The sequence below is a fragment of the Podarcis bocagei genome, assembly GCF_964188305.1.
Source record: "Podarcis bocagei genome assembly, chromosome: 8".
Taxonomy (NCBI): domain Eukaryota; kingdom Metazoa; phylum Chordata; class Lepidosauria; order Squamata; family Lacertidae; genus Podarcis; species Podarcis bocagei.
In genome coordinates this window covers 86,753,357-86,777,323 of record NC_138133.1, presented here as the reverse complement: position 1 = coordinate 86,777,323, position 23,967 = coordinate 86,753,357, and the positions used below count along the sequence as shown (strand labels likewise).

Genomic DNA, 23,967 nt, shown 5'->3' with positions numbered 1-23,967 from the left:
GAAAATAAGGTAAAAGATCCCTGGATGGTTAAGTCCAGTCAAAGACAACTATGGGATGCATCGCTCATCTTGCTTCAGGCCGAGGGAACCAATGTTTCTCCACAGACACATTTCCAGGTCATGTGGTCAGCATAACTGCACCATGACAGAAGCCAGAGCGCATGGAAATGCCGTTTACCTTCCCACCATCAGTACCTATTTATCTACTTGCGCTGGTGTGCTTTAGAACTGCTAGGTTGGCAGAATCTGGGACAGAGCAATGGGAGCTCATCCTGTTGTGCAGATTCGAACCACCAACCTTCCGATCAGGAAGCCCAAGAGGCTCAGTGGTTTAGACCACAGCGCCACCCACATCCCAGTGAAAATAAGAAGAGGTGTTGATGAGTCAGGATTTTAGAGTAAGGCTTGTAGGAATAAACTACCCTTTGGTACTTATTTTTAAAGTAAGACATTCAGTGTGGTGAGTATGGAGATGGTATGGAGTATAGAGGGCTAGCTAAGAGGCATCGCATCCCAACCTTCCTAATTTATTTATGTTTTTCAGTAGACTTGTATCTATTAAATCACACACAAAAGAACCTGATCCATGCATTTATTTATTTGCTGCCACCACCATAAATGACTAGATTGTCAGTGGACTCTGACTTTTAAACTAATAGCTGGTGGTTTCCTCAGTCTATCTGTGAAAGCCATCATTTCTTTAGTAGGTGCAGTTTGTATTTGGAAAGCTGAACTGAAAACTTTCGAGTTTATGTGGGAAATACAGAAGGCTACATGAAAGGCAGTGTGACCTTCTGCAAACAGAGTGCCCTGTGTTTATATAAAATAAAGAACACAGTTTTTATTATTACTGAACCACGTACTGTTACCAACTAACAATCTCTGAAGTCCTAATGAAACCATAGCCTTTTCAGGAACTGTGACCCTAAACACCCCTCAGTAGAACGCAATGACAATTTTAGCTGTCTGCCATACTATTTATGCTGCTTACAGGACAATCTTTAAGGAGGTTCTTGCCTCTTAGTGCTGCAATATGTGATCTTGTGTTTTTGTTCAGGTGATTTTTTTTTACTTCTGCTTATCCCTCTCTCACAACTACTTGGAACAGAATTTTGTTTTTAGTATGCAGAATAGGCATCAAGGCAAATTGAAGATTTGAAAAGCAACACTTTAAAACAACAACAACAACAACAACAACAACAACAACAACAACAACAACAACAACAACAGAATATATCTGATAGCACTTTTTTAGCACTATGCAGTAACTGTCTGGAATCGTCTTCGACTCTTTTGTATGTCTGTCTTTTCTGTTCTGAACATTTCCATTACAATGCATCTCTACTCTGTGGGGAAGCATTGTAGCAGTGGACTTTTCCAGTGCTCCTTGGTCATAGTGTGCAGCTAACAATCGGATTAAATATAGATTCTGTTGTTCTTGTCGTTGCTGGAAGATAAAGGTCATTGTGAACATTTCCTTTCCTCTTTGATTTCAGAGTTAAACCTTTTTGTGGGGATGATTAAGTGTGTGCTGTTGAATGCATTACTTGATTAGGTAGTTTGTTAAACCATCACATAAGGGAGTTATCCTACATTTCTCTAATTTCTATCATAGCTTTGAAGTCTTTGCCACTTACTTTGCTCTTGCTTTTTTAATTGAGGCCAAGAATATGAGACTTGAGGATTTGAGAGTGCAAATCACTGGAGGCGTCTGAGGGCAACTTGTTAAATTTTTATCACTTTAGATCTGTATTGAAGGCTGTGCTCCAGCACTTTATTTGTATATAAAGTCCTCTTGGCCAGACATCTTGTAGCATGTACATAAATAAATGTTTTAACTGATTTTTTTAAATAAAAAAATTGAGCATCTATCTCAGTTTCTGTAGATGTGGTTGATGTTTGAGATATGGTGGATAAATTCATTAAATCACATGCTTGACTTTGCTTCCTTCATCATCTCCGCGTTTTTCCCATTTCTCCCCATTATTAAATTGTTTTGTGCAGTATTAAGAGGGAGGTTGAAGTATTATGGTTTCTGATTTCAATTGAATAAATATCAATGCTACTAGTACTTCAATATTTGTATGGATCATTGATATATGAAATATTGGGGAACTAAATTTAATTGGTAAATTAAAAAAGTAGTAAAATTAAAAGGTAGGTGTCAAGTAGATATGATGCAGATGTAGAGTACAGTGGTGCCCCGCAAGACAAATGCCTCGCAAGACGGAAAACCCGCTAGACGAAAGGGTTTTCCGTTTTGGAGGTGCTTCGCAAAACGAATCTCCTATGGGCTTGCTTCGCAAGACGAAAATGTCTTGCGAGTTCCTGCTTTTTCCCCCCTCCCCCCTTTTTCTAAGCCGCTAAGCCGCTTATCAGCTGATCCGATCAGCAGATAAGCAGCTAAAAGCCGCTAATAGCGCTAAGCCGCTAATCCTTCAATGGGCTTCCTTCGCAAGACGAAAAAACCGCTATACGAAGAGAATCACAGAACGGATTCTTTTCGTCTTGCGAGGCACCACTGTAGCATTGTTGCCATTCTAGCAATGAGAACCTGAATGAATCTCCCTGGCTGTGCTGTCCTGTTCAATGCAAAGGGATCAGTGCACAAGTTGATAGACTGGAAGCCCGAGAAATGCATTTTCTTTGCATGGGTTTTTTTTTGGTAAGACTTGAAAATAAGCATCTAATTCTACTTTAGCAAGTTCAGAAATTGTTATATAGAACTTATGCACCTTGCACTGCTCTCTTTCTCTAAGCCACCAGCATTATATATGTGTGGAATTTCTGTTTTCCCCATTCATCCTGTTGTAGTTTACTCTTCTGATTCCCTCCCTCAACAGTAGATGACCTATAGTATTATATCCTGTGGTTGCCTGGCAACCTCAGAGTATGCACTTATGACCATAGACTTACAAGAGTAGACTGACACACCATGCCCAGATTCAGAGTTGACTTGGAATTTTAATTTGATGCATGTATCTTCTTTTGCCTTTTGAAAAGCAAATCTATGGAGGCAAAGGCTTCTGTGTTGTACGTTCAGTTGAGTGCTAGATTTGGGGTGGGAAGAATTCTGAAGCGTCAATTTAAGTATAATTACTTTTACAGCAGCCTTTCAGTCGGCGTTTTGTTTTGCTAGCTATAACAGAAAGTGTTCCTATACAGGTGATGGTCAGTGTACTATATTATTCTATAGTGTTTATAACCTTTGAGGGTCGCACTGCATTTTTATAAAAGAGAAAAGCAGGTGGGTGGATTGCAGAAATGATTGGAGTAGTATAGGTGAACGTGTTTGATTTTTGCATTAACCCACCACTATCAGACTGGGAGTGTGCGTGCGCTCTCTCTCTCTCTCTCTCTCTCTCTCACTCACACACAGACACACATGCACACAAAATAAAACAAACACATTTCTGAAAGGCCGGATAATAACAATGGATAACATTTCAGGGTTGCCATAAAGCAGCTTGCTCTTAGCCACACCTCTTGTCTCCCTGCAGTATGGCCACAATAATGATGGCCTTATCTCTGCTGCTACCTTTTTTTTCCTTTTATATTTTTGGGTGGGGGGCATTACTATTGGCTACTGTAAAGGGAGCTTAAGGATGCAAAAATTTTCTTTGCATGCTTAATTTTGCTGACAACCTCTCAGCTGGCTGTCTCTTTGTTTATTGATGAATGATGAGGTATAGTCGTTAGACTGTTGGACCAGGACTGTTGAGACCCAGCTTCAGATCTCTACTCAGATGTAAACCTCTCACCCAATTTACTTGGGCTTCTCACTCATTAGAATGCTGCACTGAGCTCCTTGGTGAAAAGCTGGAATATAAGTGTAATAAGCACTGATTTTCCTGTCATAAATTTTAAAATTTATCTGATAATTTCCTGAAAGTATGTATTTTTTATAACTGGCATTTCTATTTTATTTTTCCTTGTGCTATCTCCATCATTCCTTTTAAATCATATGAGTAGGTTATGGGCCTGCATGCAGATCCACTTCTGTCCATTATTATTTTTTACTGAACATCATCTAGGTGTTTAGGCACTTCTAAATATTGTACATTTGTTTTCCTTCTGTTTTGAAATAAACCATTCAAAGTCATCTGCATTTAATTAATGGGTCCTTTTTTTAAGGAGGAAAAAGGTAATTTCTGTATGTGGCTTTCATCTTCTGGAAGAACATCAACATTTAGTTTAAAAGAGAATTAACTTACCAATTTTGAGGGAGATTTCTGTCTGCTAGACAGAGCTAGCCAAGCTGAACACTTGCATGGACATCTGTTTGCAATCTTGTGCTTGTGAAAAGTGCCTTAGGGATATTCACTGATAACAAGCAGTTAATGGCAGGGTTCTATGTTTCATCCTGATTATTGGTTTTTGGCACCATGCTAGGGGGCATTAGTTGGTTGCTGATGTTTACAGGCAAGAATACTATCTACTAGATAACACTTTGTAAATGCTGCTAAGATCTGACCATGGTTGAGATATGACACTACAACTCAGGATACAACAGTCAGGAAAGCCATAATACTAATAAAGGTAAAGGTAAAGGGTCCCCTGACCATTAGGTCCAGTCGTGACCGACTCAGGGGTTGCGGCGCTCCTCTCGCTTTATTGGCCGAGGGAGCTGGTGTACAGCTTCCGGGTCATGTGGCCAGCATGACTAAGCCGCTTCTCGCGAACCAGAGCAGTGCACGGAAACACCGTTTGCCTTCCCGCTGGAGCGGTACCTATTTATCTACTTGCACTTTGACATGCTTTCGAACTGCTAGGTTGGCAGGAGCAGGGACCGAGCAAATGGGATTAGCACACTTTTAAAAACCAACAACAACTATAATAACAACAACACACAAACCTTTGATAGTTTTATGATGTACATTACAAATCTAGACTTTCCATTATTTTATTATTCAATTTGCTGTTTTTTAGAGCATAAATTGTATTTATTTTTTTAAAAGGTTTTCTATGCATCACATGTACGTTATCTAGTTGTATAGACTTTAAACTTGCTCTTATCTGAGACCCTTCTTTGTGTGTGGATAGCAACGTGAGACTGGGTGTTTTCTGCAGTGGCTTCTCATTTGTGGAATGCTCTCCCCAGGGAGGCTCAACCTAAAACATGTTGCTTTAAAAAAAAAAGGAGGAGGAGGAAGAGGAAGAAGAAAGTGAAAGCACCACGCTCCGGGAAAGTGTTGCAGCTATTTGAAAACCATCCAAAATGACTTCTGATGATAATTGCAAAGGTTACCATCAGTTTGGCTCTCTTTTTTTTGAAGCGTTGCAAGATTCATTAAATGATATTCATTGCAGCATCCTAGACCAGGACAGTCACCACGGTTGTCATTTGAGCTCAGGTGAACCTTTGTGTGGCTAGGGCAGCCACTAGGCAAGAAGTTGCCTGGATTTCCCATGGCTGCTTCAGAGGCTCCTTCTGCCGGCAAGCGGGAGAATACGGAGTATGCCTGCCTGTGGAATAAGATGACTGTTTTGGTGTCTGTTCCCAGTCTGATTAGCACAGAATTGCCTATAAGAGAACCGCAAGGGGTTGGGGTTATTCTGGATGTCAACCATTTTTGGCAGGGAACCTGAAATGTTGCGGTAGACTGTAGCTTTTCTCTAGCACTCTGCTGGCTTTTTGTTTGTTTTATATTATTGTTCCAGCAAGAATAGGTGTGGAAATATTAGTACACACTGTTAAAATGTCTGTATCTGACAAAACATTCATATCTGAATTAAATTTGTGATATCCAACAGCAAATCGTGAACTTTTCTTCCCCTTTGAAAGTTCTCTTATCCTTTTACGCTTACTAAGAAATAGGTTTCATTAAAGATGTTGGGGCTTGCTTCTGAGTAAACTTGTGAACTACTGCTAGTAAATGGACTAAAACCGGTATGTTTACATGATTTTTAATCCAACATATCGACAGTGATGCAGTGAATATTCAGTTCACTGCTGACCTCTCTTTATTCTCCATTTTAAGCCAGCTTCACACAGCAGCTGAGGGAAAAGATTCCTGTGGGAGAAAATGGAATTTATGATCATAATACCATAAACCTAGGTGCAGGGATTCTGCCAGATGCACCTGCTACAGATCTTAATTGTGTTTAATTAAAAATAAATCAGATTGAATATGTTATTCTTTTTAAAAAAAGAAATAGTGGTGAAAAGGTAAAGTTTTCTACCCTTTTCAAAGGAAGCCTCCTCTTAATTTATACTTTTGTCTGATTTCCTGCAACCATCACAAGGCTCCGTTATAGAAGCTTTTGCTCTGATGGGTTTTGCGAGCCCTCAAATTTCTGCTCTTAGAGATTTAATGAGGGAGAGGTGGGTGGATGCTATACCATCTGTTAATGATTCTGCTTGGTGAACATATTTTACCTCGGGGCCTGGTTACTGACAAGAGGCCAGAACCCAGAATGGCTCTGTAAAGTAATCAGTTGTCTACTGTCTACCTCAATTCTGCTGGGCATATTCAGTAACTGTGAGCTGGTGAGACACCAGCTGTCGTCATCCACTTTTAAAGGGTTTATGAGGTCCCCCTATTAAAACAGTTGCAAAATGCTTCTCAAGTTTCATTTGAGAACCCAATTTTTCTTTGAAAGTCCAAAATACAGAACATGGTAATTTAGTCATTTACCCGTGCTAAGAATGGATCATGGTTGTGACCTGTGAGGATTTGACTTGTGCATTGTGCTGCACAGAACAAACATGATTAATCTGCTTGCCATGATTCAGTTGAACAGTGCTGGTATCACGAAAAGAGAGGAAATGAAGGTGAGGCTCTCTGTTGTTATCGGGATTCGCCTCATATGTAGTCTTTAATAAAAATTGGGTACCATTTTTTATTTTTTCCTCTCTTCTCCAAGCAGAAATTGCACAGAACCTGTTTTCCATGTCTCCAGTCCTAATACAGTATTCCTTTTGTGGATCACAGTCAGTAAGTATATGTCTGTGGTTTTGAAAATGTGCTGAACTTTAACAGTGAATTAAGTATTTAACCATTCACTGTTAAATACTTCATTCTAGTGATCCACAAGTTAAAATCATGAGTAGCTTAACTTTTCAAGTGTCATTATTCATTTCCTTCTAAAGCATTAATCTTTCATTAATGGATAGGCATACTGTGGTGAAAGGATGATGGACTTTTTCAGTCAGGGTGTAGTAGGAGAAACACAGTGGTAGGCTTAATCACATTTGAAAATGTAAAATGGAGTTCCTGCTGTATTTTTTTTTAAGGATCAGTAAGGGATAACTCGGTAGCAAAATCTAGAAGTGTGTAAAATTCAGACACTTTGGGATGGTTTCAGACTGTGGAAAAAGGTTTAAAAGGGGTGAAGGCAGTGAAGATGACCTTTTGCTCCAAAGGCAAAGCTCAGCATGGGAGACTACCTTTTTGTGCAAATTGTGGGTAAGAGGCCGAGGCTGTAAAAGCTTGTCTTTTGCAAGATCAGCTAGCTTTGGCAGCACTGTGGATACGAGGGAAATGCAATGAAGTGATGTAAAGAATGGCAAGAGAGAGGCCAGCTGCAGGGTGCTTTAGTAATGGTGGCTTAGAAGGCAAAGATACCTTCACAGAGGAAGGAGGAGAGATCAAGGAATGCAGGGAATAACTGTAGCATTGCTCAGACTGTAGTTTCACAATCTGTTTTGAGACAGGATGGCTGCAATTCAGAATAGCAGTAGACCTGTAACCTTCCTACCTTAGTCAGGTTTAGCGCTGGAATACAAGGTTGTGGGGGCATGGAATTAGGGCATGAATTGAGGGGTCCTCAATACTTTTGTAATACCCCGCCGCTCAAAAGTGAGATTTTATTCCAAGTGGGCTTTCGATAGCTCCAGAGACCAGAAATGTGTTTGCATTATGAACAGCTTTACTGCCATTAACCCTCTTTTTTTGAACAGGACATGTTCATAGTTTTGCAGAGAACAAGTGCTTCAGATTATTAAGTTAGTGTTTTCCTGACGTGCTTCTATACATATCCTCCGGCAGGCACAACTTAACTTTCAACCCTCAGAAGAACTCCTAAGTCAGCCTTTCTCAACCTTGGGTACCCATATGTTGTTAAACTACAACTCCTATCATGCTTGATCACTAGTTCTGCTAGCCAGGGATTATGGGGGTTGTAGTCCAACGGCATCTGGGGACCCAATGTTGAGAAAGGCTCCCCTAAGGTGTTTAGAACCATAAACACGTATCTTAATACAATACAGATTTTTTACAATCACTCAAAATAAAACTTCAAAACAAATATTAACAAATGATTAAAAAGCTTGGTGAAATAATAATGTATTATTCAACTTGAACCCATCTCACATAAATGTTGTGAGGACAGAGTGCAAGAGAACCCTGTGTGCCACCTTGGATTCCTCTGGGGGAAAGCCTGGGATGCCAAAGTGACAAGTATGAGTTTTCTGAGCAGGCATTAATATTACGTCACAAGCTTTTGTTTTTTTATTTTAAATCAATTGAATGATTGTTGCTTACTATAAAATACAATAACTGGTGGAACGTGGTAATGATGCTTAACATATAGTGTGTGTCGAATGGATAGAGCATGTCACAAATAATTTTGGTAATCCTTACAACTGTTCTGTAACATAGCTTAATATTATCCCCATCTTGCAGTGGGAGTGAGGTACTGAGGCTTGGAGAATAGTCACTTGTCTAAGGGCCACCTAGGGAGGGTTGGGGAACATGGAGGGTAACTGGATGGAGTGAAGGAAGGAGAAGCAGCAAGAATGGAATCCATATGAATAACTTCATGTGGTGCTCTGGATTAGGAAAATTGATCAATGCTTCTCTGAAGTCGGCTCATAAAGGAAAAAGAAATGATTGCAGCCTCAGAGGAGTAGATCTGCTATATTTATCTTTCATGCAAATTATTTAAGGAAGCATGTGGTGTCTTAGTTCAGTTTTTTTCTTCACCTTTTCTATAAACCAAAAAGTGAGACACTTTGACTTCATTTGATTAAGGAGAAACTTATTCCGTAGCTTTGGGATTTTGTATTGCTATCAGTGACAGTATAGCTGGTGCCAAAGTCTAGATAAAACCCTTACCTTAATAGAAATGCTCCTTTTTTCTTGATCCCAGTCCAGCACCCTTTCCAGCCACTTCCTTCATTCTTAATGAATTGTTCATGTCATGCTGTGGTGGGTCATGGTCAATATTTGTTTAAATGGTTTTTATTTACTTTTTAATATTTTTAGGTCTTATTTTGTTTTTCATTTGTGTATTCCTTATTTACTGTAAGCTGCCGAGAGAACTTCATTACGAATGTTATACATACATAAATGAATGCTGTAAATTGAAGATTTTATATTTCAGTGAACCACATATGTAGTAGGGAGAGTCTTGTAATTAAATTATTTTCAAGGTGCAAGAAGCATTTTTTTTTAGTATATGGATTCCATCTGCTTTTCTTTCTAGATATTTGGTCTCCCCTGTAGTATTCATGGTTGTCAAAAAGGGGCCTTTTGGAGCTTCATAGAGAGGTGAGAGGGCGAAGTTCAGAAGAGGAGATATAGCCTTCCACAACATCCCCCTTCCTATTCTACCCTGAATGTATGAAAGAACTTCAGGAAATCATTTGCTGCTAGAGTGCAGGGGAAATGGTTCTTTCTCAGAGGTGCTTCTGGAATTAAGGGTACAGTGGTGCCTCGCAAGACGAAATTAATCCGTTCCGCGAGTCTCTTCGTCTTGCGGTTTTTCCGTGTTGCGAAGCACAGCTATTAGCGGCTTACTGGTTATTAGCGGCTTAGCGGCTATTAACGGCTTAGCGGCTTTAAGAAAAAGGAAACAAACTCGCAAGACGTTTCGTCTCGCGAAGCAAGCCCATAGGGAAATCCGTCTTGCGGAACGACTCAAAAAACGGAAAACCCTTTCGTCTTGCGCGTTTTTCGTCTTGCGAGGCATTCGTCTTGCGAGGTACCACTGTATTAGCTTTCCAGAGGTCTGATAATCTGTGCTGAAGGGGGAGTATAAAAAACAGCTCTCAGTTAAAACGTGTGAGAGAAAAGATTCAGTTCAGAAAGTGAGACACTAACCTTGATGTTTGGCTTGTATGAAGCCAAAGCATAAGATGGCAGTTGTATCTTTGTGTGCATGTAACTTACTCAGGTCAGACATAACATTCAACTGTACCTAGTGTTATGAGAATGAACATGGGTGAGTTACAGGTTTGTGCACTCCATTCTCGTTCACATATGGGGGAGGATGTTTTAAAGCTTCTGGATGTGGTTTCAGACAAACCACTGTCTTCCATTTCTTCTGAGTTGATGAAACACTGGTTTGTTCAAACCACAATTGGTATAATCAAACCAGCAAATTACACCACATTTTGGTTCTAGAGTTTCATAATTGTGTAAAAGAAAACATTTCAATATGTGCAGCTTTCCCTACCTGACAAGCTTTTAACTAAAATTATGGGTAAATATATGAAACTGCCTTATACTGACTCAGTCACTGGCCAGTCTCGTCCAGTACTGTCTACTCTGGCTGGCAAAAGTTGTCCAAGGTATATGTTGTTCTCTCATTCTTTTGCATCTGGTCGTCTAATAGATGCCTTATATTTTGTGCAGTAGTAGAAACTACTGTGCCTATACTGCTGCACTTGTTCTGTTCTTGAAAATTGATGCTGAGAGGATTTTTGTTCATTGTTCATCCCAGTATACCTGAAGGAGCGTCTCCACCCCCATCGTTCTGCCCGGACGCTGAGGTCCAGCGCCGAGGGCCTTCTGGCGGTTCCCTCATTGCGAGAAGCAAAGCTACAGGGAACCAGGCAGAGGGCCTTCTCGGTAGTGGGGCCCGCCCTGTGGAACGCCCTCCCATCAGATGTCAAAGCGATAAATAACTATCTGACATTGGCTGGGGGAACCCAGCCAGATGGGCGGGGTACAAATAAATTATTATTATTATTATTATTATTATTATTATTATTATTATTATTATTATTATTATTTATTATTTATTATTATTTGTCAGAGCTGCTTGAAGATCCTAGCTCACAGAGGATCACGCTAGCCAGCGATCATTAAGTAAAAGTCTTTATTGAATTGCAGTTTCCATTCTCACGCTGCTGCGCGCAACTCTACGTCTAGTAGCTAGATCGGCGAAGCTCCGTCTGAGTCTCCGCCCCTTGTGCACCAACTTAATATCCTAGCCCTGCTCCACCTTTTCCGCCTGACTGTCCTCCTCTGGGTCCCTCTACCCCCCGGGGTTTCTTCCTTCCTGGATTCTTCTGACGCTGACCCGGACCCTCCTGCCTCCTTGCGCCAGGCTTTAGGACCTGGTTCCCTTTCCGGGCTGCTTACTGCGCCGCCTTCCTCTGCATTTGAACTTGGCGCGCGCGCCCAACCTTCCACTTTCCTCTTAACCGTTTCTTCGCTCCCCGATGGAGGTGTGGCCACTCCTGACTCATGCCCTCCCTCCTGTGGTGAGCTGCCAGCGCTTGCCCCCTGGCTCCCTTCTTCTTCCCTGCTCCCTGGCGGTGACGCTGGTCCCGATTTCCAACTGCTCTCCCCTGAGTCCCCTCTGGCTCTATCTTCCTGGGGTGCCCCCCTAGACTCCCCCCTTGCCCTGGCCACTGGTGCTCCTTTCTGTGAATCCTCTGATTCACTGGAAAGACTAGGAGATCTCGGGTCGTCGTCATCACTCATCTTTTCTTCTGCCTCCTCCCCTTCGCTCTCTGTTTCCTCCCTTGGCCTTGCCTCTGCTCCTAAATCCCTGACATCCATCCCCCCCTCGAAGCCCCCCATTCCCCCCTCCCCTCCTTCCGGTGCTGGAGCTGGGTGCTGCTGTTGCAAAGGGACGAACGTCGGATATCGTTCGCTTCCCGTGGCGGGCCTCCATCTGAAGTCTCGCGGGTCTTCCTCCCTGCTCTCGTCGACGACGGTCACCTCCGCTTCCATCTCTGTGCCGCCGTGCTCGAAACCAGGGTCGTCCCCGAAAACGTCCATGTCCGTTTCTCCCTCACTTCCTCCTGGCGGCGTTGCTCGTCCTGGGCCTTCCAGCCACCTTCTGCGGAACTGCTCCTCTGGTCTATCGTCCCACCAATACGAGGGTTCTGATGCAGATCCCGAGGGTGACCCCTCCGGGGAACGGACGTCTTGTGTCGGGTCCTCTTCCGAGTCGAACCCCCGGAAAGTGCTGGCCGAAAGCGTGGGCGTGAAAAGCCAGTCGTCGAAAAAGTCTGCTGGCATAGGTCTATGTGGGAAGAGGGCATGAAACTCGTCTTTGAGTAGAGGTTCGTCCAAGGCGTAGCCCGGCACCCAGCTGTTCGCACTGGCCGGGGTGCCCTCCTTGGCGAGAAAGTATTCTACCCCCTCTTCCCCCCATCTGGAGTCCAAAATCTCCGTGACTTCGTTGATGCGCTCCTTCTGTGCCACTCCCGCGTGCCCTGTTCTGTCTCTGACCGGACTCGGCGCCGTTCCGGGTTCCTGGAACCTGTGCGGTGCCTTGTAGGGAGTGAGCACCGATCTGTGGAACACCGGATGCATTCTGGAACCCTCCGGAAGTGCCAGTCTGAAAGCTACCGGGTTGACCTGCTCTTCGACTTGGTAGGGCCCCAGTTGTTTATGCCCTAGTTTCTTCTTGGCCAACGACCTGGCCGGCACTGCGTGGGCTGCTAACCAGACCCAGTCTCCCACGTGGAGCTCTTCGCCAACCCTTCTGTGTCTGTCCGCTTGTACCTTGTATGCGTGTTTGGCCAGCTCCAGGTGGCGCCTCAGCTGATCGTGGACTTCCTGCAGCTCCGACGCGAACGCATCTGCCGTCTGCGGCTCCCCCTCCCCCATTCTTTCCAGTCCCGGGAAGGTTCTGGGGTGCCTCCCGTTGTTGGCGAAGAACGGCGTGACCCCCGTGGACACGTGCTTCGTGTTGTTGTAGGCGAACTCGGCAAGCGGCAGGTAATCCACCCACGTCGCAGGCTGTTGATTCGCATAGCATCTCAGGTACTGCTGCATGGTGGCATTGACCCGCTCCGCTTGCCCGTTGGTCTGCGGGTGTCTCGCCGACGCCAGGTTGATCTTGACGTTCAGGAAGCCCATCAGCTTCTGCCAGAAATTCGAGATGAACTGCCGCCCGCGGTCGGACAGAATAGACCGTGGCAGACCGTGAACCTTGAACACGTGGTCTATGAACAGTTTGGCGGTTTGCTCCGCCGTGGCCACCTTAGCACACGGAATGAAATGGGCCATCTTGGAAAACAGGTCCACCACCACCAGCACTGCCGTCTTGCCCCTCGAGCTGGGCAGATCTGTGACAAAGTCCAGAGCCACCCTTTCCCAAGGTTCGACCGGAGTTTGCAGCGGTTCCAACAGTCCGGCCGGCGGTCTGTGCACTGGTTTGGCCCTCTGGCAGGTGTCACACCTTGCCACGTAGTCTGCGACCTCCCCTCTCATTCCAGGCCACCAGAAATCCCTGGCTACTAATTCCACCGTCTTCTCCTTGCCAAAGTGCCCGGCCGTGGGCGCGTCGTGCAGCTGCTGCAGCACCTTGGCGCGAAGGTCGTCTCCCGGCACGTAGATGGCCCCTTTACGGATGAGCAATCCATCTCGTAGCTGGAAACCGTCGGCCACAGCCTTGCCCCTTTGCACCTCTGCCATCTTTGCTTGCGCGAAGGAGTCATCCTGCAACGCTCGTCGCACCGCCTCCAGGTCCACGGTGGCCGCGGCGCACGCCCATACTGTTGGTGCGAAGATGTGCATGGCTGCCGCTGGCGTTGCGTCCTCCAGATACTGTGGCTTACGGGAGAGGGCGTCCGCCATGATGTTAGTGTCCCCCGGGACATACTCTATGCGGAAGTCGAAGTTCGCAAAAAACTCAGCCCAGCGTATCTGCCTCTGGTTTAGGAACTGTGCCGTGCGCCAGTGCTCCAGATTCTTGTGGTCCGTGCAAACCTGCACCGTGTGCTTGGCGCCGATCAGGAAGTGCCGCCACGCTTTGAACGCTGCATGAATGGCCAGCAACTCCCTGTCCCAGATGGTGTAGTTCTGCTCGGACTTGCTGAGCTTCCTGGAGTAAAACGCTCCCGGTCGCCACACCCCCTGCTGGTCCTTTTGCAGCAGGACCGCCCCCACGGCTCTGTCCGAGGCGTCTGTCTCCACCCTCATCGGCCTGCTGGGGTTGACGTGAAGCAGCTGCTCTTCCGACGCGAAGAGACGCTTGAGTGCCTGAAAGGACTGCTCCGCCTCCTCCGTCCAAACGAACTTCTTTTTCTTGGAGCTAAGCGTGTCTGTGATGGCCGCTGTCTGCATAGCGAAGCCCTTGATAAACTTGCGATAGAAGTTCGCAAAGCCGACAAACCTTTGGACCTCTTTCCGGTTGCGTGGGCTCTTCCAGTCCAATACCGCTCGAACCTTGGCGCTGTCCATGGCGAGCCCCTTGTCAGACAACTTGTAGCCCAGAAAATCCACCTCCGTCACGTCGAATTGGCACTTCTCCAGCTTGGCGTAGAGCCTATGTTGCTTTAGTCTGGTCAGCACTTCCTTGACGTGCCTGTCATGCTCCTGCTGCGATTCCGAAAAGATCAGGATGTCATCTAAGAAACAGACGCACGTCTTGTAGAGAAGTCCCGCCAACACGTGATGCATGAAAGCTTGAAAAACGTGGGAGCCATTTTGCAGTCCAAAAGGCATAACTCTGTATTCGTAGGTACCCAGTGGCGTGAACATGGCCGTCTTCCACTCATCCCCCTCCCGCATGCGAATGAGGTTGTACGCCCCTCGCAGGTCTAATTTGGTGAACACTTTTCCCTTCCGCACCTTCGCCAGGAGGTCGTCGATTCGGGGCATGGGGAAGTCCGACGGCTTGGTCACACTGTTTAAAATGCGATAGTCCACGACCAGTCTTTTTTGGGGCGTGTCTCGCTTTTTAACAAAGAATACAGGACTGCCCCCCGCTGCCTTGGACTCTCGGATGAAACCGCGCTCCAAATTATGATCGATGAACTCTTTGAGTTCCTGCAGCTCGTCCTCCGACATGGAATACAGTTTCCCTTTAGGCAGCGCCGCCCCCGGCAGCAGGTCAATTTTGCAGTCATATGGTCTGTGAGGGGGTAGCCTGTCCGCCTCCTTCTCGCAGAAAACTTCCAAAAATTCTGCGTACTTGTGGGGAATCGCTTGCAGCGTGCCTAGCAGCAGCTGTGACTCCTCTTCCTCTCCTTCCTGCCGGTGCATGATGCAGTGTTCAGCACAAAAGGAAGAGCCGAAGACCAGCTGCCTCTGGTACCAAGCCAGCGTTGGGCTGTGCTTGTCCAGCCAACTCATTCCCAATACAATGGGCGTATCCGATAGTTGAGTGACATTGAAGCTGATGATTTCTTTGTGATTCCCAAGTCGCATCGCCATTGGCGGCGTCTGCTTCACCACTTGCCCCCCTAGCAACTCCCTGCCATCCACCGTGACAACCTGCAGGGGCAGTGTGGCCGGCAGCAACTGTATAGCGTGCTTGTCGACAAAGTCCTGCCCTATAAAGTCCGCGTTGCTGCCCGAGTCCACTGTGATGGGCACGTCCATGGTGATTCCATTGGGCAGCTGGAGAGATGCGGTGAGCCTCACCACTGGTTTGGGCGGGAGGGGGTTCACGGGCTGTAAAATCTCTGGGGACTGCGGCACTAACACGTCTGGCTGGGCCCCAGGGCCTCTTCCTCCAGCCAGACTGCTTCGTTTCCCTGCTGTGTTCCTCCTTGCTGCGTTGCTGCAGTCACCATTGCCGAGGCTGCAGTGAGCTTGTGGAGCCTCTGGGGACACTCTTTCGCCATATGCCCTGGCTCCTCACAGACGTAACACTTCCTGTTCCCTCTAGGAGGCTTCGCTTTCACTGCTGCCGGTGCTAGGGCTCTGGTTGCTGACTGAGCCCTTGCACCTCCAACCTCCATAGGTTCGGCTCCTCCTCCTGGCGGAGGCGTGGATTGCGCCCGCGCTGCTTCTCTGGGAAGGAAGGAGGGGCCCCTGGCTGGTTCGCGCCCTCCACGCCCTTCGTCCCTGCTCCACGGGCGTTCTTCCAGCCTCACCCCCACTGCCAGTGCCCTCTGAACGACCTCCTGGGTGGTTCGGGGTCTCTCCCCCCTCGCGATCTCATCTTTAATCGAGCTGTGCAACCCCTCCCAAAAGAGGTCTCTTACAGGGGCCGAATCTCTGTCCCATTCCAGGGCACTGACCAAGGCGAAAAAGCGGGCATGGTACTGCCTGACGCTGGCCCTCCCTTGTCTTAGCCCATGCACCTCCTTCCGGGCAAGATCCACGTCAATGCTTGATAAAAAACACCCATCCATCGCTTTAATAAAGGCATCTGCATTCTGGAGCGCCGGATCCTTATCTCTCCATAAATTGCGTAGCCATGCTTTAGCATCCCCATGCAAATGAGACATGATGAATCCCACTCTCTCTTGCTCATCTCTAAAGTCTTTATGCAGCAGTTGCAGTGCGCACAGTACGTCTGCTCTAAAGTTGGGATACTGTTGCAGGTTCCCATCGAAGTGAGAGACCAGCCCGCCTGTGCGTCTCGCCAACCCAATTCCCTCCTGCCGGGGTGTCTGCTTTGTCAGCACATCTAACCTGACCTGGAGATCCCTGCAGGCGGCAGCTGCCTCCTCCTCTCTCTTCCTGGATGCGAGAGCCTCGGCATTCAGTTGTGCCACTGCTTTTCTGAGTTCCTCTATCTGCTGCTCAGCCGTCATGTCGTCTGCCGTTCGTGAGCTCGCTAGTGGGCACCTGCTTCTCTCCCCTCCTCGAGGTTGTAGATGCCCACAATTGAGTGTGACGGAGCTTACTGTCAGAGCTGCTTGAAGATCCTAGCTCACAGAGGATCACGCTAGCCAGCGATCATTAAGTAAAAGTCTTTATTGAATTGCAGTTTCCATTCTCACGCTGCTGCGCGCAACTCTACGTCTAGTAGCTAGATCGGCGAAGCTCCGTCTGAGTCTCCGCCCCTTGTGCACCAACTTAATATCCTAGCCCTGCTCCACCTTTTCCGCCTGACTGTCCTCCTCTGGGTCCCTCTACCCCCCGGGGTTTCTTCCTTCCTGGATTCTTCTGACGCTGACCCGGACCCTCCTGCCTCCTTGCGCCGGGCTTTAGGACCTGGTTCCCTTTCCGGGCTGCTTACTGCGCCGCCTTCCTCTGCATTTGAACTTGGCGTGCGCGCCCAACCTTCCACTTTCCTCTTAACCGTTTCTTCGCTCCCCGATGGAGGTGTGGCCACTCCTGACTCATGCCCTCCCTCCTGTGGTGAGCTGCCAGCGCTTGCCCCCTGGCTCCCTTCTTCTTCCCTGCTCCCTGGCGGTGACGCTGGTCCCGATTTCCAACTGCTCTCCCCTGAGTCCCCTCTGGCTCTATCTTCCTGGGGTGCCCCCCTAGACTCCCCCCTTGCCCTGGCCACTGGTGCTCCTTTCTGTGAATCCTCTGATTCACTGGAAAGACTAGGAGATCTCGGGTCGTCGTCATCACTCATCTTTTCTTCTGCCTCCTCCCCTTCGCTCTCTGTTTCCTCCCTTGGCCTTGCCTCTGCTCCTAAATCCCTGACATTATTATTATTATTATTATTATTATTATTATTATTATTATTATTATTATTATTATTATTATTATTATTATTATTATTACTTTCCTGCCCTGACTATATGCATAAGGAGATGTCGTTTTATGTTGGGGACTCTTTAGGCTTTGAAGGAGCTTTGGTCATTATGTCTGAGCAGTGGACCAGAACTAATGGTTCAATTGTGCTCTAATTTTTATTTTAAAATGTATTGGAACCCAGTTTTCTAAGTTCTTTTCAAAAGGGCTGAACAGAGCTTGTTGTAGAGATGTCCAGCTGTTCTTGTTGTGAAACTAGTAACAGTGAGGTGCACCAAGAACAATGTGTGCAAGCTTCCCATGTATTTGCTTCAGGTGTTAACTTGGTGTCTGTTCCAAGGAATGCCTCCTTTTGCTTCCCTGTGGATTGCTCTCACAGGCAGGCAGGGGAGCAGGACCTCAGGCACATATCATAAATTAGGTGTTGTCAGGTTAGTATAATGAATATGATCCTTCATGTAACCTCGTCCCAAACTTCCGAGGACTTTAAAGATCATGACCAGTGCCTTGAAATTAAACCCAGAAATGAACTGGCAACCAGTGCAGTATGTTACAACCCCAACCCACCTCCAGACATCAGTTCAGCATTTCAAACAGCCTTCTGGAGCAAGTAGGTGGAAAAGAGGAGTAGAGTTGTATGTCATCCACATGCTGATGACATTATTGTTAAATTTGGGGGTGGGGTGGTGTTTCTAGCTGAGATGTGACTGAAAAGCTATTTTAATTGCTCACTGTGTTGCTACTCTATATCACAGGTGACTGCTTAATAAACTGTAACATTATAACTATTCCCTTTTTTAAAGAAAGAAAGAAAGAATAAAACTTCATGAAAATTAACTTGGATTTAGCCTCATTTAACAAGAATGAAATAAGAAGAAATATACAAAAAACCCACATCCCACTTTTGGTTCAGGAGAACACATGTAAGTGGAACAGCTACCAAATAAGAGTGTTAGCAAAGACTGAATGTATTAGGGCAGTACAGTGGTGCCCCGCAAGACGAATGCCTCGCAAGACGAAAAACTCGCTAGACGAAAGGGTTTTGCGTTTTTTGAGTCGTTCCGCAAGACGAATTTCCCTATGGACTTGCTTCGCAAGACGAAACATCTTGCGAGTTCTTGCGAGTTTGTTTCCTTTTTCTTAAAGCCGCTAAGCCGTTAATAGCCGCTAAGCCGTTAATAGCCGCTAAGCCGCTAATAGCCGTGCTTCGCAAGACGAAAAAACCGCAAGACGAAGAGACTCGCGGAACGGATTAATTTCGTCTTGCGAGGCACCACTGTACTTATATTAGACCAATCAACATGTCACAAAACATCATACAAGCTTTTGAGTTTTCTGGAAGTCTTCACCAGACTACCGTATATCAGGTATGGCCAGTGTGGGGCCCTCCATATGTTGTTGGTCTACAGTTCTCATCCTCTCTGACTACTGGCACACTGGTTGAGTCTGAGGGGATTTGGAATCCAACTACATATGAATGGGACAATTGTTTTTGTTGTTTATAAACTGTGTTGAAAATTTTAAAAGCAACTACCAAACACAAAGCACTGTCTTCCAAGACAAATGCATGTATAGATTGCAAGCCTTGCATGCAGTTATCTCCTGGATGGGACAGTGTTGGCTATCTTGGCGCTGGATGGTAAACAGAACTGGGAAAGGGGGATTGGCACACTGTTTTGTGGTATTTTGGTTGGCCTAATAAAGGTATTGCCCTAATAAGGATGTTGGAATTTGCCTAATAGTCCAACATGGCTATCTTTCAGTTTAATCAGGCTGGGGCAACAGGAACAATCTCACTACCTCTGATTTTAGCATGTTAAGAATTATCGTCAAAGTAGAATACAGAATACTACACATTTACACGTGTTCAAGGCATGCGTGACCGTGGCTGTGTGCATTGCTGCGAGCCTGGAAGTGGCAAGGAAAGGGGCAAAAACAGCCCCCAAAGGACATGAAAATGGCACGAAAACAGCATCTAGCAATCCCTCAAGCCTTTGCAACTGCAATCCCAGGAGCCCTTGCACTGACATTTGAGGCCTCTGAAGAGTTGGAGTTTGATTGAGGAGGTTTGGAGGGTGTTTGCAGACTTTTTGTATGGTGTTCCCAATATACAAATTTACTTAAATGTGTGGTTCCTTGGAATGTAACCCCTGCATCAATGGGAAGCTGCCTGTACCTGACATCTCCATTTCAGTTAAGCAGAGCACAGTTTGCAACCACATCCAACGTAGTGACACAGGCAGCCATATTTGCTATCCTGGCTATGAGCTTGACTATGACTTGCAACAATATTGGCTTAGCAGTGGAGTTGGTCATTCTTACTTGTACTTAAATGGAAGCCGATATTCAGTACGCAAAACAGTATTCTTCAGGGCTAAAGGAGTAATTAATTAATAAAACAGAACACCTGTGTATCTCACAACCTGCTCCATGTTAAATAGAAAGCATTTTCACATTCTGGGAGGGACTCATGAGCCCAGGCACATTGTGGGAGAATGCATTTGGCTAGTAAACAAAGCTGTTTAAATCCAGCAGTTGCTAAAACACTTTCTTGGTATGTGTGTGACAGTGTGAGTGGAAGAGGCAAAATGCATATACCACGTTCTGTGTTGTTTGCTGCAATGTGTGTATGTATAAATAGCCAGTTTATCATTGATATTCTGTGCGCCTGTGTGTGTGTGTGTGTGTGTGCTGAAGGAAACAGAATCTGTTTTCAGTTAACCTTTTGTGGTTGGAGTATAATATGCACAGAACACCCGTATGTATTGACCTTTGCTGAATGCTAGCTTCAAGACGTTTTAAACAATGGCCATACTTGGTGTATAATTTGGGTCACCTTTTTTCTTCCATTGTGTGTGCGTGTCTATGTGTGTTTTGAGGTATCTTTTCCATTTTTCTAGTAATCCTTTCTTGCAGATAAATTTTGAGAATATTTTCAGAACACTTTACAGTACTTAGAAAGTATGAAGTTTGTAATTGGGTTGTCTTTAAATGAAAGATGATTAGAGGTTACGTCTCATTGTTTAGTGCAGCCCCTCCCTCCCCTCCCCCTCCCCCTCCCCCAATTATTTTTGTTTCATCAGAATAGTTATTTAAAATCAAATGTCAGTGTTGGTAGGTACGATGCCAGAGGCATGGATTTAAAGCTAAACTGGTTGCAGGAGCGGATCTACAGCTATGACCTGGGTCAGGCTTGATTTGCAGCTTAGTCAGTTTTAGAATCTGCTGTCAGTTTTGTAAACAGGAGTCTGCTGGCTGAACTGAACAGAAGGGTGAGATTAGCATATTAATAAGGTTGTTGCTAATCGCCTCCCCTCCCTTCCCTCCCCTCTCCCTCCCTTCCTCCTCCGCCTCTCCTGAATGAATCTAGGAATACAGACGCACACAGTCACATTGCTGGCTGGTTGCATTCTGTTTGGTAGCTTGTCCAGGGAAAAGGATGATCTGTGCTTTAAATTGTTGAGGCATGCGAAGACTCCGAAACTGAAATGCATTCTTCACGCTGTCGGAATATATTACTCGAGCAGCACTAAGGAATGGGGTGGTGTGGAGGTGGGTCTTTTCTTGCTTCTACCTTTGCAGCCAAACCTGAAAGACGCTAAATGTAAGGAGGGTTAGTAGTTGATTTTTCCTGCTTGTGACTACGCTCAAGTGGCTGGCTTCCCAGCCCCCCTGCGGGAGCAAATACTACTGGAGACCTGAATTGGAACATTGTATGCTGGAGCCTGGCGTGATCTCTATACGATTGTGTGTATGTTGTTCTTGGAATTGGCAGGGCAACAGGCCCCGAAACAAGCAGGTGTCATCTATATGGAGAAAAGCGGCTGTAGTCCATTCCCAATATGCTGGGCTAAAGGTACACCAAACTTAAATATTATATATTTTCTGACTTTTGATTCATGCATCTAAATAAAAGGGGGAAATAAGTTGGTTGGGAGAGAAGGACTGGCATGAAATTGAAAACACAGTGGCTGTATTCTGGCCATGTAATTTTGATGTGGAAGCAGTCAGCTGTGGTGTTTTACCTGACAACCATAAACATTTTACCCTCTAAAGGCAGGGAAACAAATGGTATGAGCATTATTGGTTTTGAATAGTCAGTACTTTTCAGTTTTGATGATCTATTTGAAATGGAGAATTCATCTACCTCAGTTGCCTGCATTTTTTTAAAATTATTATTTAAATCTTTTATCAAATGTTATTCATTATTTTTCAGGATAGATTCTGCAAATTATGTCTAATTTCGGTGGCCAAAACAGGGTGGAAATTTGATGAGTGTGACCAGGATAGAATTTTTATGCAGAACTACTGCATTGGTTACCTTTTTAAAAGCTGTGGTAAACGTGACAGGGAAGTGCTTTATAGCTGGCACAATCAGACAGGATCTGACTTGAAATTCAGGTTGAGCAATAAATGAGTTCCAAGTATAGAACTCTCCCTACTGGGTGTATTTTTAGTGGGTTTTAAAGGCAGCAGCATTATTTGCACCCTTGCCCTTTAGTGCACTGTCATGTAAGGTCCGGGTGCCTGTACTGTACATTTTAAGGTACAATTATAAAGGACAAAATAGCCCTCCCCCCACATAAAGGTTTAATTTTGTAATGAAAAGTAGTGCAAGATGACCTCTTTCTTTATGGTGGTAGTGATTCACCTGAACAGGTCACCTATAGTATCCAGCTGGGCTATGAGCCAACCATTACCCTGCTCCCTGCCAAAGGGTAGCTGGAGTATTGCAATGCTCAGTTCATTACATGACCGGAGGCAGTTCGTGACCGCTACTCTGTGAAGGAAGGTTTTTAATCTGCTGTCACATTATGAGTTGTCAGCTGTGCCATAGCTTATGGTGGAGCACTGAGTCTGGTTTTAACCTCTGACATCTCCTGTCCAAGATTCTTGGATAGCAGATCTGAGAGACAGCTATCTGAGAACTTGGTTTTCCATTGCCAGTCAATGTGTCTTACTTACCCTCTTTTTCCTGAAAGGAGTTGCATATATTCTCCTTTCCCACCTCCCCTTTATCTCACAAGGGTGTTTGAACAATGATTTTTATGAGAGATTTGAATCCAGGCCTCCTGAGTCCTAGACCACACTTGCTCTCATGGGTAGCAGATTGTTTTATTATATCGGGGTAGCCATCCTCCTCTGGTTGTTGGGGATTCCCATCAGCCTCAGCCAGCATAGTCAGTGTTTATGAGAGTTCGGAGCCCAACGACAGGTGGAGGGTGCCATGTTGGGTTAGATGAACCACTGATTGGACAGTATATATGGCAGCTTCTTAGATAGTTATCTCCAAACTAGTTGTGAAACCTTCTTCCCAGTGAAATATAAGTCCAGAATTCTTGAATAGTTTCCTCTGGATATGTGCAATGCATTTCCTTGGAATTTTCTTTAGAATTCTCCGGCTATGTGCACCATCATCTTGGTGAGCTGTAAATGTAAAGTGAAGCACAGCATTTCTGTTACTTTTGGATCCCAACTCAATATTTCCTGTTTTATGAAGGGCATATTTGCTAAGTTAAATAAGGCAATGGCAACTTTCAATTTTGAAATCACAAATGCACTGAATGTTCTTCGCTTATATAAAATTAATGCTACATGTATTTTTGATGAGATTTTTTAAAAATAGCTTCACATAAAGGATAAACTTGGAACCTTGTGTCAGACTTACATTAGAATGTAGGGCTATTCAGTTAGATTACAGAGGAGTTAGTCCCTTAGCTGCTTTTATATTCCTCATCTGTTGAATAAAACTCAAGGGTAAAGATGCTGCTCTTCATGTCTGTGATGTCTAGTTTAATATCAAACCTCCTAAATTTTATCAGTACTGGATACTTCAGGGATAATATCCAGGAAGCCATAGGATACTTAGAGTTACATAACTCTCACAGGCACTTTGCAAGTTATAGAAATCAGATACCCTGAAGCCAGAGTGTATTGATGTACCTAGACACTGTTTAAGTTGAGAAGAATACACATAAGTAGTCCTATTCTTTACTATCATTGTGATCTCATTTCAGAGTAACTTTATAACTGTTACTCAACTTTATAATTGAAGCCGTGGACATGGTTAACTTCAAGCTATTCTGTCCAGCTGTTGCTGGACAATGTATGTCTTGGGGAGGGGGACGGGATGACATACACACATACAAGCTCTCCGTTTGAACTCTCCATGTGTCTTACCCATCCTTTAATTGATACACTGTTCAGCTGACATCCAGTTACTCCTTACTATCCATGTTTGTGGATCTAGACATACCTTATGACTCCGTACACATGCTGACGTCTTAAAAATAAGAAGAAAATTAGATTTTCTACTTCAGTGTGCATGGAAGTATTTATTGGGCAATTTTTACCTCTCTACAATATGTTGGGCAGGGATCTACATATTTTGATT

The 23,967-nt window shown here is 45.1% G+C and overlaps 1 protein-coding gene and 1 long non-coding RNA gene across 11 annotated transcripts in view; one reads left to right on the top strand and one right to left on the bottom strand.

The window, feature by feature from the left end:
- Nucleotides 1-23,967, top strand: part of PTK2 (protein tyrosine kinase 2) — a 206,681-nt gene that overhangs the window by 47,968 nt on the left and 134,746 nt on the right. For 3 of the 10 annotated variants that reach the window (XM_081204422.1, XM_081204423.1, XM_081204421.1), the window contains exon 1: nt 20,980-21,429. The exons of 3 other annotated variants lie outside the window; for them this stretch is intronic. In XM_081204422.1, the coding sequence (XP_081060548.1) occupies nt 21,327-21,429 (103 nt within the window). In that variant the 5' untranslated portion in view covers nt 20,980-21,326. Of the gene's footprint in view, nt 1-20,975; nt 21,430-23,967 lie in introns of those variants that run through there. 4 more of the 10 variants (XM_081204419.1, XM_081204416.1, XM_081204425.1 and 1 more) reach the window with 3 other exon arrangements.
- LOC308593162 lies at nt 251-3,142 on the bottom strand. Its single transcript, XR_014010799.1, has 3 exons — nt 2,736-3,142; nt 1,229-1,447; nt 251-1,086 (listed from the first exon to the last, which is right to left on the bottom strand). It is a non-coding gene; the product is annotated as an uncharacterized lncRNA (long non-coding RNA).